The sequence below is a fragment of the Rhipicephalus sanguineus genome, chromosome 3, assembly GCF_013339695.2.
Source record: "Rhipicephalus sanguineus isolate Rsan-2018 chromosome 3, BIME_Rsan_1.4, whole genome shotgun sequence".
NCBI lineage: Eukaryota > Metazoa > Arthropoda > Arachnida > Ixodida > Ixodidae > Rhipicephalus > Rhipicephalus sanguineus.
Genome location: NC_051178.1, coordinates 53,890,081 through 53,912,368, shown reverse-complemented (window position 1 = coordinate 53,912,368; position 22,288 = coordinate 53,890,081). Strand labels below are relative to the sequence as shown.

The following is a 22,288-nucleotide window of genomic DNA, read 5'->3' as shown; positions in this document are numbered from 1 at the left end:
CACGCACAAAAGTCCGAAAGGGCAGTAACACCTTTGCCTATCATCTGTCCCCTTCATGGCCCTCATGTTGACTTCGAAGGGAGTGATGGTGGCAGTTCCGCTCACTCTCGGAGAAGAAAATTGCTTCTTCTCGAAATCACAACTGCTGCAAGAAAAAATAAGCTTTACCGCAAGGCCGTACTCCTTGTCCGTTGCCTTCCTCACGCTGAGACTTTTTGCGTCGCATTTGTCGCACTTCGCTTGTGCAAAAAAGTTATTCAAAACTTTCATATCGACGAGCAAAAAATCGGTCCCGGGTCACCGTCTGGCACTCCGCGCTTACTCCAAGAAGGTCGAACTTGCGCTGGGTAGCCGACTTTCCAGACAGAACGGTCTTCGTTTGCGCCGATCTCTCAACTCGCTGCGCCTGCTCCGCCGTTTGAGTAGTACGCGGCATCAACCCGAAGTGTTTCGTCGCTAGTCGAACTTGGTCCCACGGTGTCGTCATTTGAAGTTCCCGGCAGGTCCAAAGGGTCCGGCCGCGACTCCAACTCCGCTGCCGACGGTGCACTTGTAGCCGGCGCCTCTGTTTCCAAGCCCGTTTTTTACGGCTTCCAAAAGCTCGTTGCGTCGATGGTTTCAGACGAGAGTCTCCAGGCATCTCGATCGCGTGGAAAAACTACCGGCACAAAGTAGAGACCCGTTCCGTCGAGAAACACGCACGATCGCAAAAAGCAGGCGCACACAAACGGACAGCCACGGCGGAGAACCAAACACAAAGAAAAAAAAAATGACGTGTCGGTCGCGCCAGCCATGGGAGACTCGGAAAGGCGCGCTTGAAAAGCGCGCCGCGTGAGAGCCAATCAGTGGCCTGAAACGACCTTCAGAAAACCCGCGACGGCGGCCGTTCTGCTTGAGCGACGCCATTTTGAGATGGCGCAAAATGTGCACAAAGAAAACAGCTTCAAATCTAGCCCAAGATGGCGGCGCTCGGCCCGCTGCAACGCTCATGGCGCGCGCGGGAAGTTCGAACAAATTTCGTCCTTTTGGGGACATTTTAGTGCGACGGGTGCTTTGAAAGCCGATTTTATCGCGTTTCCCGACCGAATTTAGCGTTAGCAATTTGAGAGTAGGTGCTCAGAAGTACAAACGCCTCGAAAATAAGCTTTGCGAAAAATCGATTTTTTGACCATTTTTGACCGTTCCAAGACCCGCGTCTCCCCTTAAAGTTGTCACGTCCCTGGACAACAGCGCCCTTTTATAATAATAGCGCCGAAAAATAATACTTTTGACGTGACGTCACAGACAATTTCTCTGCACTTTGTATCTCAAGATGGCGGCCACCGTGACTTTTCTCTCATTACAGTGTCAGTGCAGAGAGTCGTTCCCACCTTGCGTTCTTTTGTGCTGTTCCTGTGCCTTGGGGGAACAAAAAGGAACGCAACCGAGCACTGGCTCTAATCTGATGTCACGGTTTTCTGCTCCGCGCGTTACGCGGCATCTGAACCAGCTTGTACCCTTAAGATCTATATCTTGCTTTATGATTTGGCGCATGTGTGTTATTGTAGGTTATGTTGCGCTAAAATCGGAGAAATACAGCAAAGCTAAGTGGACAAAAAGAGCGCCATCAATGCAAATGGCAAAATGTCGGGTTGAACCCCCCCCCCCTCTCTCTCTCTGCCAGTGCCGAGAGGAGATTTTAAAATCACGAATCGTTTCCGTGCGCGACTAACCATCAAGAAAATTGTTAAGAATCGTTTTATGTGTAGGACACTTCGTGTGCAAGGAAAATATCGTTTTTAGCTAGCTGTGCGCTGCAGTACGGCGCGAAACAAACAAAATAGCGTGCGTATGCGTTAGTGCTAATTTCTCTTGCAGACACTCCAGCGGAGGTTAAGGGATCCCACCTAATCAGAAGCGAAATTTATCCGAGGGACAACACCAATGGCACAATCTACATAACCCAGCGCTACGCCATATTTTGTTGCGTACGTGTTGACGCAAACCGTACAAACACGTGGACATCCTTTGCAAACACAATCGTGGCGTCTAAAAATCGCGTACTTTATCGTTAACAACATTAGATGGATATTTTCGGGCAATCACCACAATAACTACACCTACCTTTATTCCATCAGCATTTCTTCTGCACTTTGAGTGGCGCAGAGGTCATTTCCTCCGACATAAATGACGAGCGAATGTAGCCCTGGGCGCAACTCCTTCACTGCCTCCATGACTCCGCGGCCTTGCTCCGCCAGAACTAACGTGCCCGTCGCGATATTGTTTCCTAATGCAGTCTTGAGCTGATTAAGATATTTCAATTGGCTGTCGCCGATGAAGCCTCCGCGAGCTGCGTGCCTGCTGGGGCTGCTGTCATGTTGTCCTAACAGTAGAAGCCTACCAGTGCACTGCGTCCGGCACTTCAGCTACGTCTTTCCCTGAAAATTTTTCGCTCCCCGTTTCCCTCACCGTCTGACGTGACCTGCATCGGTGAGAACGAGCGCCGCCTGTCGTGACTGACGCTTGGAACTACAGTGGCCAGTCATGCTGGCCGTGAATTTTTTGCCGGTCATGCTTGTGTAGTATACTCCATCGGGGAAAATGCTGGCGCACAATTTCTACGATGTAGCAGCTGTGCAGGCATCTTTGGCGTAGCCAGGCGTGTAGGAGTTGAACTCCGACCTCTTCGCTAGTGAATGTTTTTTTTGTTAATTTTTTCCTTGGTACCAGCCATTGTAGAGATCCCATTGACTCTCCAAGGGATAAGCAATGTTAAAATTCACCCTTCTTTCGGAACTCGTGACCAACACCACGGACAGTTTCGCTGCATCTGAGACTATGAAGACGTAGGGTTTCATTATAGAAAAAAGAATAAATTTTTTTTTCTTCAGAGGACCAGACATGTGCGGGTATGCAGAGAGGAGCTGCCTCTGTTTTTATCTCCCATGTGCTACACGAGCATGAAATATTGCTCGCAGCGTCACAAAGTTGTGCTCGAGTCAAAATTAATATGCCGACGACCACTGGTGTAACAAAAGAGACCCCACTCAACAGTGATATGTCCAGACAGTTTTATTGAACGTTTGCGGTGGGTACAAAGTCTCAACCTGTTTGCCAATGTGTTGGGAACATAATTTGTAACACTCGTTCGGCTGCACACATGCACTTGTTCTTGATCCATCCAAACTTCTGCTGGGCTGCCTAAAATAGGTGGGAAGAAAAAAATCCCTCTTGGTCCACGAGGTGCAAACACCACTGCTGTCGCTGAAACTAGCAACAGCAGGCCCGCTATCCCCACCTTGGGACCGCGCTCTCTAGCAGGCAGGTTCTGCCAAGAGTGCCCATTGCATGGTCTGGTATTACCAGCCTTTGGAAAAAGTACGGACACGATGGTGCCATAGCACCACAGACAAATATTAAAGGGACCAACAAGCAGTCATTATGGTACCCGTTTTTCTCAGCGCAATGGAAACCAGTCAGACTCTCTAATCACCGAATGTTAATGCGGGCAATTCTGTGAAACATTTATAATCCAAAATTTTCCATTTAAGGCGAACTACGAAGTGATATACATAGAACACATGCTGCAAACAGTGCGAGGTCAGGGTGAGAGCAGCTTCCTAACATGCCTGCGTTCTGCGTCCATGCCCCGTACCTGCACATGCTTGACTATAGTTGTTGCAAACGCACTACAGTTTCTCAACGTACAACTCCTTTGACCTCGTAAGCAGCACAGAATGGAAATTGGATTGATCATAATATGTGTAGCCTAATTTTGACCACTAATTATGATGGTCGATCATGAAAGCATCAGACTGCATACAGCAAAGTGAACGCCTCTGCAATCTGGTTTCAGGGCTCTTCTGCTAGACTGTGCGACAGGGCTTTTTTTTGTGACCTTTCAGTGAGATTTAAAAATATCAATAACAATGACATCGCAATAAAGGGTGCTTGATTCTGTCACTATAATTCACGGTCCCTTTCACTCCCACCTGAATCTAGGGACACATTCTGGCCATTAACAGTCCCCTTTAAATCTGTAACGCTTCAAGGATACATGAGTCAACCAACCAGTGCAGCTCCACTAACATCAGGAACCTGTCCACTTGAGGCTGCAACGACAAAAAAACAAACAAACAAAAACAAAGCACCGTGCCGCCAGTACTGCAACAGATGCCTCTAGATTGCCCAAAAAGAAACACATGCTAAGAACCAACTGAAATAGCAAATCCTGTAAACAGAAGTGGTACGGCACTGCAGCTTTGCTAGGGCATGAAAAGGCTGGTGCTGGCCTGGAACAGCTCCAGTGCAGCTGCACTCGAGCCTGCAGCCACACGGATGCGGTCACAGACTGCGACCCAAACAGAGGCTGCAAGAAAAGGCACCAATAGGAATTCTAGTATCCGAGTCCCCAGGAGTGACTGGCAGCAGCTATCGCGTCCTGCGCCGTACTGCCAGCTAGCAAGGAGGCGTGTCGAGTTCTAAATGCCGCTGTGAATTACTGCAGCTGCCTTCAATAGGGCAATGCAGCCTCAGCCGCCATGCCAGCCATCTTGCATATTACCTAGTGTGCCTCTCCCTCGGGAATGCTTTGAAATAATATAGCGAGGTTCAGTAGCGATGACTGCAGCTCTGTGAGCTCGGTCAACATGCTTTCGAGGACATTCTTTAGTGCCTCCAGCCATTTAGGGGCACACAAAGCTATATGGCTTCCGCAGGGTTGGATGGCACAGGATGCTTCCCTCTTGCCGGCTGGGGCAAGAGGAAGCATTGTTTAGCAAACATTGCAGCCATCACTTTTTCTAAAATCACCCACCCACTGAAATCACCCACTACAAATGGTGCTTTGTCCTCGAAGTTACTAATGCGGCCCAGTATGTACCAAGATTGGCGGGTGAACTTCTTGAAGTCGGCAGATCGTGAATGTTAAAGCTAAGCCTCAGAATGCTCGTAGTTTTCCACAATCCTGCAGCACTCGCTGTGCGCCTGCGCTGAGCCGAAAATGTTGGTATTTCCCACCGGCCAGCTGCAATACTTCCAGGCACTTCTTGGGCGTGTGTAACAAAGCCCTTGCAGTTGAAGGAAGCACGCTGAAGCATTTTGGGACGGTAGTATTCCCAAGAGCGACGTTACTGATTTATGCGATTGCGCGAGATTGCAAGGGCCCAACTCGCAGTCTCTTACGGAAGCTCTCCGCACTGCCAAGTTCGCAAACTTGCTCCTCGTTGTTCCCAGTAGGTGCCAATTCGAAAGACTCACTCTGCGTCACCTGCGATGTGGCTGAAGTCAAGGCCGCAGCGCTGCTGTCCTAGAGGGCACCACTTTCAATGTCTCCGTGGTCATGAGACACAGAAACACTGCAAACGTCTGGTGGTAACAGCGTCGCCAGAAATCAAAAACATGCCCTTGGTGCCCATCCGTTTCTGGTACGCTCGAGGAGTGTGCCAAAGACAGTTCTGTCATCCACACAAAGGCAACGATGGCCGTCTTCGAGATCAAACGCACAAGCCTCGGAGGGCAAGTCATTGTCCCCTTCGGCGTTAGGGAAATCTCGGCCAACGCACCGCGAGTCACATGAGATATTGTCCGCACTGTCAATAAGTCGAAAACTAGCACTGACGCGCCGATTTATCTGCGCCGAAATTCGCGTTCCGCGCTTTCAGGCATTTTGAACAGTACAGTAAAATGGTGGCTAGACCACGTTGTTGGGCTAGTCAGTTGACCTTAATTTCGCTATTTTATATTCCGCTTTAATTGGATCTGTTGGCAGTGCCGGTCGTGATCCGCATGTCGGCATTTTAATCCTCAAGACCTCTATTACATCATTTTACCGCAAACAATGAGCGACCAGCGAGGCTAAATAGTTTTTAAAAAAGCTACGTGCCGACCACGACGGCACGGCATTTTCATGCCGGCGCAACCTTACCTCGGCGTTCAAGATGCGAACACATGGCCAGCGCTTTAGCGCAGCCGTCAGCTTGCGGTTCAGCAAGCGCGCTTTCCGTGTCTTGCGCTCCGCATCGGCGTCTTTGGGGTTGAAGCAGCGTGGGAGCACCTTGAAGACATAGACAATAGGGGCCACGTCGTGCTGCAGTTGTAAAACTAACTCCTGAAATGTAAAGAAAATGCAACCTTCAGCGCCGGAAAGATGCAACCTTGAGCAACTGACGCCAAGCATAAGATAATAATACGTACCCCAATATTGTCGCATATCTCCTGAGGCTCCGCGTTGACGTTGGCAAGGTCGTTGCCTCCAACGTATAAAATGGCAAAATCAACGCGCTGGAAGCGCATCGCACTGACAGCCTCGGCCATGCGCACAGCGTCAAAGCCAGCGTAACTAAATGTGCAGGTCTTGACGGAGGGCTTCAAGGGAAGGCGACTCCTGCACATAAATTTCACTTGGCTGTCGCCAATCACTACGCCGCGCAAAGAAGGCATAGCTAGCTAGCTCCACATGCAAAGATAAGGCCGACGAGGCTTGACTGCGACTGTTGACTGGCAGCTTAGCAAAGGCTGGGGACAAGGCCGAGGAATCGTCGGATCTTTCCCTAGCTACAACAGTACCTGTCTAGGGGCAGGGAGTACCTCCCTATGGTAACGTCAGATCCGGTTTCGCGCCAAACCGGGAGAGCCCCGACTCCGGGGATACGCTTTCGCCTACTCACGAGCTTGTGCAGCGTGGAAAAAGGAAAAAGACATCATCTCATTGAAAGTAAGAGAGAATATCTCCTTCAGGGAAGCCAGGAGGAGATGTTCGCCATTTCATGGTACGCCCTATGCCGAAGTGGCGCGTCAGGGGGCAGCGTCGCATCGGCCTCCGCCACTTGCTGGCCCGCGCAGAGCGAGCCGCCGGCTGTGGCGCCTGCTCCCAAGGCGGCTGTAGTACAATCTAATCCGCCAACTAGTGAACAGAGCCCCGCGACTCCGGGGTCGTCGGGTCTCAAGGCCTCGCCGCGCCAGGCGAGGCCTGAAACTCGAACCAACAGCTCGCACGTGCCCTCCCAGGAGGCAATGGATACCACATCGGTACCTCTGGTGCCGAAAGACCGGCGCAGGTCTCTGGACCACGCCAAGAAAACAAAAAAGCAAATAACGGGGCCGGTCGACGGTCCTGCTTCTTGAAGCAAGTTATCCCACATCAACACCCTACACTTCCTTAGTGCTGAACGCAGAACACCTACATTTTCCTCAATATGTCCACACAAATATTACAATAGAATGCCAGAGGCCTTTTACATAACCTAGATTATATCAAAGACTTACTAAATGATTATCAGCCAAGAGTGTTCTAGCTGTGTTCAAGAAACACACTTAAAGTCAAGCCACCAGAACTTCCTAAATCAATACGTGGTTTATCGGAAAAGATCGGAATAGTGGCAATTCCTCATCAGGAGGCTTGGCAATCATTGTGAAAAAGTCAGTAGCATGCCAGCACATTGCGCTACAAAGCTCATTCGAGGTTGTGGCTGTTCGGGCTATTTTATTCGATCACCTGGTAACTCTATGCTCCATGTATATATCCCCCGATGAAAGGTTCGACAAAATAGAGTTTGAAAAGATGGTTGATCAGCTCCCGGAACCTTTTGTGATAATAGGAGATTTTAATGCTCATAGTACGTTATGGGGTGACACGCGATGTGATGCGAGAGGTCGCGCAATAGAAAATTCTCTGCTTTTATCTGGAACCTGCCTGTTCAACAAGGCAGAACCAACGTACTACAGCACCACACACAATACATATTCATGCATAGATGTAGCCATTGGATCACCATCACTTTTACCTTACCTAGGATGGAAAGTTAATAACAATCCCTATGGGAGTGACCATTTTCCTACTCTTCTAGAAAATAGACAATGACATGAGAGACCAGCTTACCCCCAAAAATGCAACTTGCGCGGTGCAAACCGGGTGAAATTTAGAGAACTATGTACACTGCTCCTCGAAGAGGTGGACCACGTAGATGTCGAAGTGATGGCTAGCTATATCTCCGAATATATCCTCACTCTGCTAAAAAGTGCATACCTCAGTCTAGCGCAAATAAAATTAATGCAAAACCATGGTGGAATGAGGATTGTGAAAATGCAAAGAAACGCTAGAACAAAGCATGGAGCATTTTCTCTCGGTACCCAACAGTAGAAAACTTGATACACTTCAAAAGCTGTAAGGCTAACGGCAGGCGCATTCGCCGTATAGCCAAAAGGGAAAGCTGGTCACGCTATATATCCTCAATAAACTCTTACACAGATGCCTGCAAGGTGTATAATGGGGTCCATAAACTCAAAGGACAACACCCAAATCCCTTCCCTATGGTCAATGACTCTTGTGACACAATAGAAGAACAAGCAAACACTCTTGGCGAACACTTTGAGAAAGTATCAAGCTCAGAAAACTATACCGAGAAGTTCATACACCATAAACGCATAGCTGAAAGTGTACCTCTGCATCCGAACAGGCCTCTATCAGATGGATATAACCAATCACTAACACTCCATGGACTCAAGCTTGCTCTAGATTCTTGTGGAAGTTCGGCGCCTGGTTCTGACACAATTACATATGAAAAGATCGAAAATCTCCCCCACGAAACCCTAAAGTGTCTTTTAGGCCTTTACAACAAGATTTTCGATACTGGCCACATACCCCCTGCTTGGAAAGAGGCAGTTGTCCTTCCAATCCTCAAACACGGCAAAGATCCTTCCTCGGGGAATAGTTACAGGCCTATTGCACTCACAAGCTGCCTACTCAAAGTATTTGAAAAAATGATTAACTGCCGTTTAATCTATTATCTGGAATATAACGGTATATTGGATCCTTACCAATCTGGCTTCCGAAGAGCTAGGTCCACAACTGATAATCTTGTCCTCCTTGAGTCATATGTACGTGATGCCTTTGTACACAACCAATACTGTCTTTCTGTTTTCTTCGATCTCGAGAAGGCGCATGATACTGCCTGGCGATACGGAATCCTGCAAGACTTATCATCCTTAGGAATATGTGGTAGGTTGATTAACATCCTAAGAGACTACCTATCTGAAAGGAAGTTTCGTGTAAGAATAGGATGTGTATTATCGCGCACATTTTTTCAAGAAAATGGAGTACCACAAGGAGGAGTACTGAGCTGCACACTTTTTATAGTTAACTCTCTTCGCCATGTAATTCCGCCTGCGATATCGTATTCGGTCTATGTGGATGACATTCAAATCAGTTTCAAATCCTGCAACTTGACCATATGCGAGCGCCAGATACAGCTAGGTGTTAACAGACTTTCGAAATGGGCTGATGAAAATGGGTTTAAATTTAACGCCGGTAAGTCTACCGCTGTATTGTTCTCCAGACGAAGAGGGATACATCCTGACCCTAGCATACTAATGAATGGACAAAGCCTAATCATTGCTAAAGAACAAAAATTCCTCGGTGTAATCTTCGATGCTAAGCTCACCTTCATTCAGCATATAAAACAACTGAAGCTAAAATGCCTTAAGACTATGAACCTTTTAAAGATTTTATCCCATCAGTCGTGGGGGACAGACAGATATTGTCTCATAGCTCTGTTTAGAAGCCTGGTTGTGTCACGCATAGATTATGGATGCGTAGTATACCAGTCAGCTTCAAAGACAGCACTCAAGCTATTGGACCCTGTATACCACTTAGGAATGCGCCTGGCCCTTGGTGCCTTCCGTACCAGTCCTGTACAAAGCCTTTATGCAGAGTCGGATCAGTGGCCTCTGGACTATCAGCGCACATATCTAGGTGTCACCTATGCAATCCGAATCATGTCCCTAAAGCATCACCCATGCAAAGCGCTTATAAATGATGTGTCTACAAAACAGCTATATGCAAACCGGCCCTCAATTGCCCCGCCGTTTCCGTTGGCAATAAAACCTGTTGCAGAAAAACTAGAAATTAATTTCGCGGATCTACAGAAAATTGACCATTCTGAAGCCGTTGCCCCTTGGAAGCACCGTCCGGTCACTTGTGACTGGTCCTTTAAAAACTTTAAAAAGAAAACTTGTCCAAATGCGCTAATTGAGCAACATTTTTTGGCCCTTGAGCACAAATATCGTTCAACCGCCTTCTTCTCTGATGGATCAAAGTCATCAACATCTGTATCCTGTGCAGCCTATGGCCAAAACTTCTCCAGCACCAAGACCTTACATACACATACCAGCATTTTTACGGCTGAAGCGTTTGGAATACTGCTAATTATTGAGCACATTATACAACATAAGATACAAAGGTCTATAGTGTACACAGATTCCTTAAGCGTAGTTACAGCCTTGTCCTGTGGCAAGTACAGCAAAAACACTGTTTTCAACAAGCTCCTTAATACTATCAATGCAGCCCATAACTTAAACCTTTCTATAGTTCTATGCTGGGTGCCAGGTCACTCTGGGATCGCAGGCAATGAAATAGTGGACAAGAATGCCCGAGAAGCAGCTAGTCGGCACACTATAGATGTAAATTCTGTTCCTGGTGTGGACCTAAAACCTGTTGTACGGAGAGCGCTACGTAGACACTGGCAAGCTGAATGGGACAAACAAGTCGAGAACAAGCTCCATCTAGTAAAACCACAAATAACAAAACCTATCCCACAAAAACTCACCAGATTCACCGAAGTCACCCTAGCACGGCTGAGGATAGCCCACACCTATGCCACACATAAACACCTCCTGACAGGCAGTGATCCACCGACTTGTATACACTGTGCAGAGAATCTAACCATTCTGCATGTCCTAATTGAATGTCCCGCGCTTCACCAAGAGCTACTGACCCATTTTAGGGAACTTTACCGCTATCATATTCCACCTCATCCAGCGCTATTCTTATCACTCGACCCAATATTTAACCATAAGCGACTTCTTAAATACCTAGCGAAAACCAAGTTTTTAGAAATGGTATCATTCCATCCTAGTCACCAGGCTGGGCCTCACATGTGAGGTACAGCCTGTTGCCGTGCGTGTTGAAATACGTCCGAGCCCTCGCAGTTCTTGCGCAGGCAAGAATTCGGCAGTGAGGTACTTGGACCTTGCCGACTCATTTACCGTGAGAACCTGCAGCCAACGATATCAAGGATATGAAATAGATATTCATTTTAAGACACCGTAGTTTTATATATTTTATAGATATGCCCCTGTACAGCAATTATTATAACCAGTGATTTTAGGTAACTAAACTGAAACTATGACACTTGTACTGGCGCTCTTTGGCCTTAGATGCCCTTGTGCCAATAAAACGTAATAATAATAAAAATAAGAGTCCGACACTCTTGTGTACTTGGTCATATTGGATGGAGGAGGGACCACATCCAGGCACTCACTCGTACGGACTGGTATAATGTGTTGTGATGCAGCTTGTGTCTGTTCATCACCACGCTCATAAAGCCTGTTGACCACAAGAAATAACTGACCCTTCCATTTCACAAAGCAATGAACGAAAGCAAACATTTGTTGTTCTCCAACAATCCACATTACCGTAAAATTGTTCCTTCGAAGCTGGTTGGTGCATAAATTAGAAGACAATGTTTCAGAGCCCAGTGTAACTTTTTTGTAGACAGTTACGTTGTCGGTAGTTGGGAAAAAAAACCTGGAAGTGCTGCTTTCACTGCTGCATTTCTTTGGCAAGGTCGTCCATGAAACACAGTGCCATTGGGTACTGACACTTTCCTAAAATGAACACTGTGCAGCTTGCTCAATACAAACTCAGCAGCAGAGAGAGGTCTGACTCGTTTGTGAAGTACACTCAATGCAGTGCTGACACCAACAAACGTAGCAAGCTGCTTTTCAATTGCTTGTGTACCCTTCATGAGGCGAAGGAGCTGAACATTTCTGTCTTCAGACAGAAATGCCGAAGTGGCGCAAAGTGGACCCCAGTTTCTCACATGTCTACAATATGTGTCAACTCGTGCACATTAAACGAACAGAATCGCTCCCCGCAGGGGCGTCTGCGAGAGCAGGTGTTTGGTGTGTAGCGACACCACGGACCCGAGCTAACGTGGGGGGGGGGGTTTCGACCACCTCCCACGCCTAGCCGCGCGTGGCATTGCCGTGTCCGGGGAAAAGGGGATCCTGGGGGTTGAGCCGACGCCGGGTGATTGGACCTTTAAGGCCCCCCGGCAGAGGCAACACACCCCTTTGGCCCCGGCTTCACGTAGACGGCACCCCTGGGCTGACCCACCCAGGGGAAACCGGCAGTCGCCTTTTCCTGTCTCTCTCGCCTCATCTTCGTCTTTCTCTCTCACTTTTGAACTTTCCTGTCTACTTCTCCCTTCTCGTTACTTCCGATTTTTCCTGGCGGCAAGGGTTAACCGTGTGTGGCTCCCAACCTTGGGTAGACCATATTAGGTTATAGTGACGGCGTACTGCTGGCGTTGCGCAGACTTTTCGCATGTTCTGCCACGTCCCCCTGTTGGGCTCCGTGGTGGGTGGTAGGCGCCGTTGCCGAACAAGCGACTTTTTCCATGGGACCCTCGAACCCCTCTTCCACCGATCGTGCCCCAAAAAGGGTACACACCGATGCATCTCAATTCTTTTGGCCCCAAAACAACGACAATTTTCCGAAATACCACGTGGTTCACTGTGAACAATCATCTGAAAAGCTAGAGCCATTTCACCTTTTCTTGTTGCTAAGTGCTTGAAAGACACCATAGGAACGGGATATAAGGCCACAAGGATGGCAAGCGGGGACCTACTCCTCGAATTAAAAGACAAGGAACAGTACCTTAATTTGTCACATCTAGTCGCGTTTGGAAACATCCCCGTCTCTGTGAGCGCGCACAGGACCATGAACACTGTCAAAGGTGTAGTGTCCGATGAGGACCTGATTGGCCTCAGCGAGGAAGAACTACTAGATGGATGGAAAGATTCAAATGTCACTCATGTCCAAAGGATCAAGATAAGGCGCGACAACACCGAAATACTGACCAAGCATTTGATACTTACTTTTGCCTCCAGCACACTACCCGAAAACATTGAAACAGGCTACGTCAAGCTTGCTGTACGACCTTTTATACCAAACCCGCGGCGATGCTTTAAATGTCAAAGATTCGGTCACGCGTCTCAAAGCTGCCGAGGGCAGCTCACCTGTGCAAAATGCGGAACGACGGGTCATTCTGTTGATGACTGCGCTGGTGATGGGACTCACTGCGCGAACTGTGAAGGTGATCACCCTGCGTACTCCAGGGCCTGCCCGGCCTGGAAGAAAGAGAAAGAAATACTCACGATAAAAGTAAAAGAAAACGTAACGTTCCGCGAAGCACGACAGAGAGTTTCATCATCATTTCCAGCAAGAACATCTTTTGCCGAAGTGGTGCGACGGGGGGCAGCACCACAACGGACTATCGCGTTTGCCCGGACCACTCGCAGCGTGCCCAGGCAAACGCCACCCGCCCCCATGGTGGGAGCAGCGAAGGCTGCCCCGCCTACTCTGAATCTGACCACACCGGCGGCCACTACAAGCTCCGGCACCGTAGAGGCCAAGGAGAGCACATCGCCCTCCGGCTCGGTGGCGTCCAAGACTTCGTCACACCAGGCGAAGTCCCCACCTGCCAAGCCAGAGATCCCGGCGACTCCAGGGTCGTCGGGTCTCACGACCACGCCTCGCCAGGCGAGGTCGGACAAACAAGCCAGCAGCTCGCATACGCGGGCGTCCAGTGCCTCAAACGAGGCAATGGACACAACTCCGGTGCCTCTGGTACCGAAGGAGCGGCGTAGCTCCCTGGAGCGCGCTAAGAAAACCAAAAAGCCGATAATGGGGCCCGACGACGGCCCTGCTGCTTGAGCTCTAAATTTTGGCCTAAACAACACCCACTTCCTTCTCGTACACACAGCACTACCTGACATCCAATATGGAAGCACAAATTATCCAATGGAACGTGAGAGGACTGCTTAGAAATCTCGACGATGTCCAAGAACTCTTACACAAACATACACCAAAGGTGCTGTGTGTACAAGAAACACACTTAAAATCCAAACACACGAACTTTCTACGCAGCTACATTATTTTCCGGAAGGACCGGGATGATGCAATCGCGCCATCCGGAGGTGCAGCGGTTATAGTTAATCAAGGAGTAGCATGCACACATTTACCACTTCGAACTTCCCTTGAGGCAGTGGCTGTTCGAGCGGTTCTTTTGAACAAACTCGTCACCATTTGCTCTCTATATATACCTCCACATTACCAACTGCAAAAACATGAATTTCAGTCTTTAATAGATGAGCTCCCTGAACCTTACCTTGTACTTGGGGACTTTAATGCGCATAGCTGTCTATGTGGTGACTCCCGCTGCGATGCGCGAGGTCGTCTAATTGAACAGTTCCTTTTCTCTTCTGGCACGTGTCTCTTGAATAAAAAAGAGCCAACATACTATAGCCTTGCGAACAATACTTACTCGACCATAGACCTCAGCATCACATCTCCATCACTTCTGCCCCTTCTAACATGGAAAGTCATTAATAATCCCTATGGAAGTGACCATTTTCCTATAGTTCTGAGCACCCCAATAGTTAACGAATGTCCTCCACAGGTTCCCAAATGGCAAATTGACAAAGCCGATTGGGAACAGTTTCGTAAAATGGCTCTCTTAAGTTGGACCAACATGCGTGCTTTAAGCATTGATGAAGCTGTAGACTACTTTACAGCTTTTTTGATTGATGCCGCAATGAAGTGTATCCCACAAACAGCTGGACTGCCCGGCAAACGACGTGTGCCATGGTGGAACACTGAGTGTCGAAACGCGCGCAAAAAACAAAATAAAGCATGGAGGCTGCTTCGGGACTCGCCGACAGCCGAGAATCTGGACAGTTTTAAAAGCATAAAGTCACAAGGCAGGAGAACTCGCCGACAGGCGAGAAGACAAAGTTGGCAGAAATTTTTATCGGGAATTAACTCATATACACAGGAGGCTAAAGTCTGGAACATGGTTAGTAGGGTAGCAGGCCGACAAGCGCATTCACTTCCCCTAGTAAACACACAAGGTGACAGCTTGGAAGACCAGGCGAACTTCCTAGGTGCACACTTTGAACAGGTGTCCAGCTCGTCACACTACACGGAAGCGGGGTAAGGACCCATCCTCAGTATCTAGTTACAGGCCAATAGCCCTAACAAGTTGTCTGTGCAAGGTTTTTGAAAAAATGATAAATCGGCGGCTTCTACATTTCCTCGAAGCAAGCAACTCACTTGACCCATACCAGTGCGGTTTTCGAGAGGGTAGATCTACCTCTGACCACCTTATCCGTATCGAGGCACAAATTCGCGACGCTTTTGTTCACAAGCAATTCTTCCTTTCGGTGTTCCTCGATATGGAAAAGGCCTACGACACCACATGGCGCTTTGGAATATTAAGAGACCTATCCCACTTAGGTGTCCGAGGAAAGATGTTGACCATAATCGAAAGCTATTTGTCCAATCGCACGTTCCGTGTTCGAGTGGGTAACGTCTTGTCCAGAATATTTGTCCAGGAAACTGGAGTGCCGCAAGGTGGTGTCCTGAGTTGCACACTGTTTATTATAAAAATGAATTCCCTACGTCTGTGTATTCCACGGAATATGTTTTATTGCACATATGTGGACGACGTGCAGATCGGTTATAAGTCGTGCAACCTTTCAATGTGTGAGTGGCAGGTCCAGCTGGGCTTGAACAAGGTCTCTAAATGGGCAGACGAGAATGGGTTTACGCTGAATGCACAAAAAAGCACTTGCGTCCTATTCTCCAGAAAAAGAGGCTTTCATCCCGATCCAGACATTGACCTACATGGTCAGCGTCTGTTGGCAAAAACAGAGCACAAGTTCCTAGGGCTAATTCTAGACACAAAACTTACGTTCATACCGCACATTAAGTACATAAAAAACAAGTGCATTAAAACCATGAATATTCTAAAAGTGTTGTCACGTACCACGTGGGGTAGTGACAGGAAGTGCCTGATGAACATTTATAAAAGCCTTGTACGCACGCGCCTAGATTACGGAGCGATAATCTATCACTCTGCGACACCAAGTGCCTTGAACATGCTTGACCCAGTCCACCATTTGGGCATTCGTCTTTCTACGGGCGCTTTTCGCACCAGCCCCGTGGAAAGCCTCTACGTCGAATCGAACGAGTGGTCGCTCCACCTGCAGCGATCCTACATGTCGTTTCTATACTATCTCAAAGTGAACGCAGACAAAGAACACCCCTCACACCCCACAATAAATGATTTATCTAGTTCTGCCCTTTTCGACCACCGTCCTTCGGTGCGACAGCCCTACTCACTTCGTGTGAGGGGCTTGGCTGAGGAAACGGGTGTGCCACTTTCCGAACACTGTCTATTGGCTCCCGCTGCACAACTACCGCCGTGGCGGTGGCACCTGATAGACTGCGATCTTTCTTTCATGGAAGTAACGAAACACGCGCCTATTGCACATATCCGTACATACTTCCTTGAACTACAACACAAATACACTTGTGCAGAATTCTTTACAGACGCCTCAAAGTCCAATACTTCTGTGTCTTACGCAGCCGTCGGGCCATCCTTTACGGATTCCGGTATTCTACACCCTGAATCAAGTATCTTCACGGCAGAAGCTTACGCGATACTTGCGGCCGTTAAACACATTCAACAATTAAAACTACAAAAGGCAGTGATTTACACAGATTCTCTAAGCGTCGTAAAAGCCTTAAAAACTCTGAAAAGACACAAAAACCCCGTCTTTGTCTCGCTGTATTCTCTTTTAAGCACGATATACGCACTCGAACAACATGTCGTAGTGTGCTGGGTGCCAGGGCACCGCGAGATTCAAGGCAACGTGTTGGCGGACCAGCTAGCAGCATCCGCCCACGAAAACAGTCACAATACATCCTTAGCTATTCCCCCACTAGACCTAAAACACTTCCTGAAAAGAAAGCTCAGAGCCTTTTGGCAGACCACATGGGATATGCATACACGAAATAAGCTACACGTTGTCAAACCGCATCTCGGTAACTGGCCGCCAGTATCAAAATCACGCCACACAGAAGTTACACTCTGCAGACTTAGGATCGGTCACACATACAGTACACACACACACCTTCTGTCCGGTGGCGAGCCACCTTTATGTGATAGATGTGGTCAGCCACTCACTGTCCTTCACGTCCTCATTCAGTGCAAGGAACTCGATGCTATCAGAAAAAAGCACTTTTTATTACCCTACCGGCAGCAATTTCCATTCCATCCTTCAATGTTCATCGGTAGGGACCCGCTTTTTACATATCAGTCACTGTCTGCTTTTTTAAACGACGTATGGAGTTTTCATGTCATATATCAAGGTGATCCGTAGCACGGCCTCTAAACAGAGGTCGCTGCTGCGGTGAATACGCTAAAGACAGCACTTGCCTCGCGGCCCTTGGACTCAAGGGCATTGACGAGGCATTCGTGCTGATGTCATATCCTCATAGTTTTATTCTTGCGACCACTTGCCATTCATTCCACTACACATATTTCACGTCACTGTCATGATTTTAATATATATATATATATGTTTTACCCGCCTTTAGCGCGAGGAATTTTAAGGCCCCTTTACAGCTACTTACCGCAACCATTGCTCACATCCTTTGTCTCATGAACTGGCGCTCTTTGGCCATCAATTGGCCCTTGCGCCATTAAACACCACATATCATCATCGAACAGAATCGCTCCCCATACAACACACTATGGTCGTCCACAAACCTAACCAAAAGCTGCTCAGCAGTGTCAACTTGCTCCTGTGTAATCGATTCTGAAAGCAGCATGTAGACGGCACGAATAAGGCTGAAGTGATGTAGATATACACTAGGAAGAACGTTTCGCAAAACTGGAAATGAATAAAATAAGAGCCACGCGTGCAACTCACTCGCTTTCCAATAGCACCAGTGCTTAATGGACCGTGGTGTTCTGCTGATATAATCTGGAGGTCTAGTGGACACAAGCTGACTATCAATCAACTTCACTTTACCACCAAGGTACCAAGGACTCCTGAAGTGTTTGGTTTGAAACCACAGAGAAATGAACATTTTCACCACTCCAAGGAGCACACAATGCATATGGTCCACTACAAATTCATCACCACAATCGAAATGAGGCAAAAGATGCAAAATAGTGGGCCCTTTCACGCCTGTCACTAGATGGCCTGTTTGCACTGGCAGTGTAGCATGCTGCTTCATCCGCCGACTATTCCTTGAGGAATATCTTTTCCCTGGCGTATAGGTACGTACACGTCCTTTCGGCAGCGAGTGAAGCACACCTGGGTGCTCACAAAAAGAGCATCCATATAAACCGTTGAATTGTTTAATGCCTTGCAGCATTGCTCTTGCAACGGCATCTACAGATGACAAAGGAGCAGTGATGTATGAGATTATGTTGCTTTTTTCTGGATGCCGCCAGGTTAGTTCATTCGTTGCAAGCTCCATTACTTCCAAACAGAAAGGCTTGAGAAATGTAATAATGGTGGGTTTTGCTCCAAACCACAAAAGAGTTAAAATTTGAAATTTCTTGCACATGAGGGGTGGCAACTCTGGTAGAATGCAGTGAAGTGGCACTGCAGTCTTGAATACCTGTACACCGTCAGTGTTCCAAAAAAGTGAAAAATCATATATTGAACGACCAGGATGCTCCTGGTATTTTGCACCATTTGCTATATCCTTCAACAGTTGCTCTCCTGGTCCATTAGGTGCTTTAGAAAAAAAATATAAATCTTATCATCCTCCAGAAACGACCGCAACGTGTCAAGTGAGTCTCATCTGCAAAAAAAACTACCCACTTCTGGCAGGCCTCATCACAGTTTGGACACATAGTTACTGCTTCTAGGTACTGATGACAATTGAGACAAAAGAAATGACTATGCACACCAGTGCCCCTCTAGAAATTGGACAGAAGCTTGAAGAACTTGTATGTAGTGTCCGGGAGTGTGTAGTCAAGGCAAGAATGATGAGACGGGTGACAACATTTGTCCTAAGCATACCCTTGTTGGCCGAAGCTTACTGAAAAGCATAACAAGAACAAGGCAAGCCTCAGCATTGGTGAAATTGCTGCCCTCGTAAAGTTCTTGCTCCTTAGGATGCAGTTCCTTCGAGAAAGCTTCTCCACTGTCACTGTCGTAGTCAGAGAACATTAGCATGTCTGCCTCGTTTGTTGGGTCAACATCTGATGTAGTACTCGAAGATGAGAGTCCTTCCAACCCTGAGGCAGTCACATGGTTTGGAGATGCGCCCCCCAGAGCTCCATCGGCTGCTCCAGTGGAGGCTGCGTCAGACGTTGAGGCAGCCCAGCGACGAAGGGTCTCTCGCGGAACCTGGGATATAAGAATGCAAAAACACATTCAGTATCGAATGTGCATATCCTTTTCGGATTTTAGCAGTAACTTATGTTTTTAACGTAGTACACAAGTTTAATTCATTGAAACTGGAAAAACATGCCATGTAATGTGGGCTAATATAGTCCGTGTTGAAGTACGTCCGAGCCCTCGCAGGTCTTGCGCAGGCAAGAATTCGGCAGTGAGGTACTTGGACCTTGCCGACTCATTTTCCGTGAGAACCTGCAGCCAACAAATTCAAGGCCTTGTAATGAAATAGACATTCATTTTTAGAGACACCGTAGTTATATATATTTTATAGATATGCCCCTGTACAGCAATTATTATAACTGGCGATTTTAGACAACTAAACTGAAACTATGACACTTGTACTGGCGCTCTTTGGCCTTAGATGCCCTTGTGCCAATAAAACATAATAAAACAACATACCTATCCCATGCTGGCTGAAGCGGCATGCCTTGTAGCTCCCATAGACACTAGCGCCAGAGTTCCTACCCTACGTCTTCACTAGTCTCAGCTGCAGCGAAACTGTCCGTCGTGTTGGTCTCGAGTTCCGAAAGCAGGGTGAATTTTATCATTGCTTATCCCTTGGAGAGTCATGAGCATCTCTACAATGGCTGGTACCAAGGAAAAAACATTCACTGGTGAAGGTTTTTTGCAACGGTATTTTCTCTCTGCACATGAGTGTTCCTCAATGTCGGAGTTATATTACTCTATTGTGGCTGCATGCTACTGTTTCCTGAATGGGATTCAGCTCAATGAAACTCTGCTGAATGCTTGCGGACACACGCACATTTCACACGCACTGACTGGTCAGTGACAAATTTTCGCCTCACAATGAAGCAGAATCACATGAACCGTTTTATTTTCATTGCTTGTGCCTCATGCAAGGCGAAATGTCACAAGCAGAAGCAATGTGCAGATTTTCTGCACATTGCTTCTGCACAGCAATGTGCAGCAATGTGCTTCTGCACAGCACTGTGCAGAAAATCTGCACATTGCTGCTGGTTGTGACCTTTTGCCTTGCATGCCATGCACTGCAGAATTGTCCACACTTGGGCTGTGCCGCCTTGTCTTGAAGGGCTCCAGTGCGTAGGAAAGGTGGTCCGCAGTGCGAGGCTTGCTGCTTTTGACAGCGCTTTGATTCCTAGGCCTCTTGATACGTGGTAGCCATCCACAGCATAAAATGCTGGCTTAGGTGCCTTGCACCTTCCGAGGAACCTGTCCTGCAGTGGTAAACATCATACACAATGAACCATTCTCATTAAGCAGATTTTTCGTGTGTTGGTACATTAAAATGTAAGTACCCGTCGAATGGAATGCTAAGAATTAGTGCTGAAATACTAAATTTTATAGAGTGCCTATTTCACTGCATGCTTGTATCAAACATTCAAAGTTCGCTACTTGCACAAGTGGTAACGCTGCTGCAATATCATTACTTTATAATTGTACATACATAGTACTGTCATGCATTATCATGATTTATTTGTGACCCTCAGAATTTTCACTATAATGAGCGAGGGCACACATGGCAAGTCAGTGCAGTAAGAGGAAAAGTAAGTTGACCACGAAGTGTAAAGTGAATAATTTTGTGCAAGTTATAATTACAGCACATAATAAAGCATTGTTGCAGAAGTTCAAGAACCTGGTCAGGATTGAAAAGTGAGACAAAGAGCTGTGTGTGACTTATCTTTTCGCAAAATTTGTAGAGTACAAATGCAACTATCATGGTAAGCAGTGCTTGTAAGGGACAGTGGCAGGTGATTGCAATCATTAATTCAGTGTGGAATGAATGAACGCAAGTAGCAGTACCGCAATGTGGAACATTTGTAGCTCACAGTAAGTGAAAAGAATAAACGCGTTATCAAGCAAGACCAAAGATAAGGGTTAGTAAAGCTTGTGAACGAGGCTAAGGTGATAAATGTCATGTCAAAGGAAAAAAGGCTTACGTTATGGTACATTGTGCTCCATTTTAGTGGCACTAGCTATGAGTCGTCAATTATATGCGATGAAACATGCAGTGCCATTTTGGGCAGCTTCTTATTTGTGGAGTAGGGTAGTATCCCTGGAATAATGCAAACTCCAATGAAAGCCTAATACCCCTGTCACACGGGCACCCGCTAACTCCGTGTAACTCCCTCGTCGTTACGTCAACGGAGATGCGGACCGTGTCACACGGTCTCCCTTACGCCAAGGAAGTTAAACGGGACGTTTCGCCAAGGGAGTTCGGCGATCTCCATTAGCGGCCGAATGGAGTACTCTCGCCCCCAGTAATCTGTAGTTACGGAAAAAACCGCAAACACAAAACAGCCGCAGTCAACACAATAATGAATTTTATTAATTTTGAAAGATATTTCACTGCCTAATCAATTCATAACGTGCGTTTAAAGAAAAGAAATACGCATATAAGCGCACATACTCTCTGCACCATGCCTCGAGAAAAATCGTCGTGCCGCCATTTTGAATAAGTGTCTCAGAGTCCGTGTGCATCGTCTTGTTTTACGTCTGTGCATCTCGTTCCCTTCTTATTGCGCTGCCCTTCATTCTACTTCAACACTACCAATAGTCATAACAGTGAGTGCCGCCGGTTTTCTTCCTTCTTCGTCGACGCCGGCACTCGTGCTGGCAGTACATGCGGACTGTTGTGGGAGCCATACGCAGCAAAGGCTTCGTGGACTGGACGTTAGACCTGTGCTCAACCGAAATTGGAAAGGACAACGTGATCTGGGTGGTAGCGCAACTTCAAAGAGCTCGGCGACAACTTGCAGCGTGTTTGACAATCGGTACGCGTAGAAAAGACGCGTACCAAAACAAGCGTGCAGTGTTGCCAGCACTCCTGTCAAAATTACTGCCAACATACTTGCAGGTACACGTTTATGTGATAAAGACAAAAAAAAAATTTGTATCGGTGTGATTAATTTATACTTTTATAATCACACATACCATTGAGAATGTTTTCAGCGTGATTAGACGCGAGATCTTGCATGCAGACGTAGGTGCAGCAGCGCCT

The 22,288-nt window shown here is 47.3% G+C and overlaps 2 protein-coding genes across 2 annotated transcripts; one reads left to right on the top strand and one right to left on the bottom strand.

The window, feature by feature from the left end:
- Window positions 1-4,244: 4,244 nt before the first annotated feature.
- Window positions 4,245-6,631, bottom strand: LOC119385480 (uncharacterized). The gene is made up of 3 exons (XM_037652905.2): window positions 6,175-6,631; window positions 5,860-6,088; window positions 4,245-4,330 (listed from the first exon to the last, which is right to left on the bottom strand). The coding sequence occupies exons 1-3, from the start codon at window positions 6,418-6,420 to the stop codon at window positions 4,245-4,247; spliced, it is 561 nt and encodes a 186-aa protein (XP_037508833.1). The 5' UTR covers window positions 6,421-6,631.
- A 101-nt stretch (window positions 6,632-6,732) lies between these two features.
- On the top strand, window positions 6,733-7,104 carry LOC119385479 (uncharacterized). The gene has a single exon (XM_037652904.1). It carries the CDS (start codon window positions 6,733-6,735, stop codon window positions 7,102-7,104), a length of 372 nt encoding a protein of 123 aa, XP_037508832.1.
- Window positions 7,105-22,288: the final 15,184 nt, after the last annotated feature.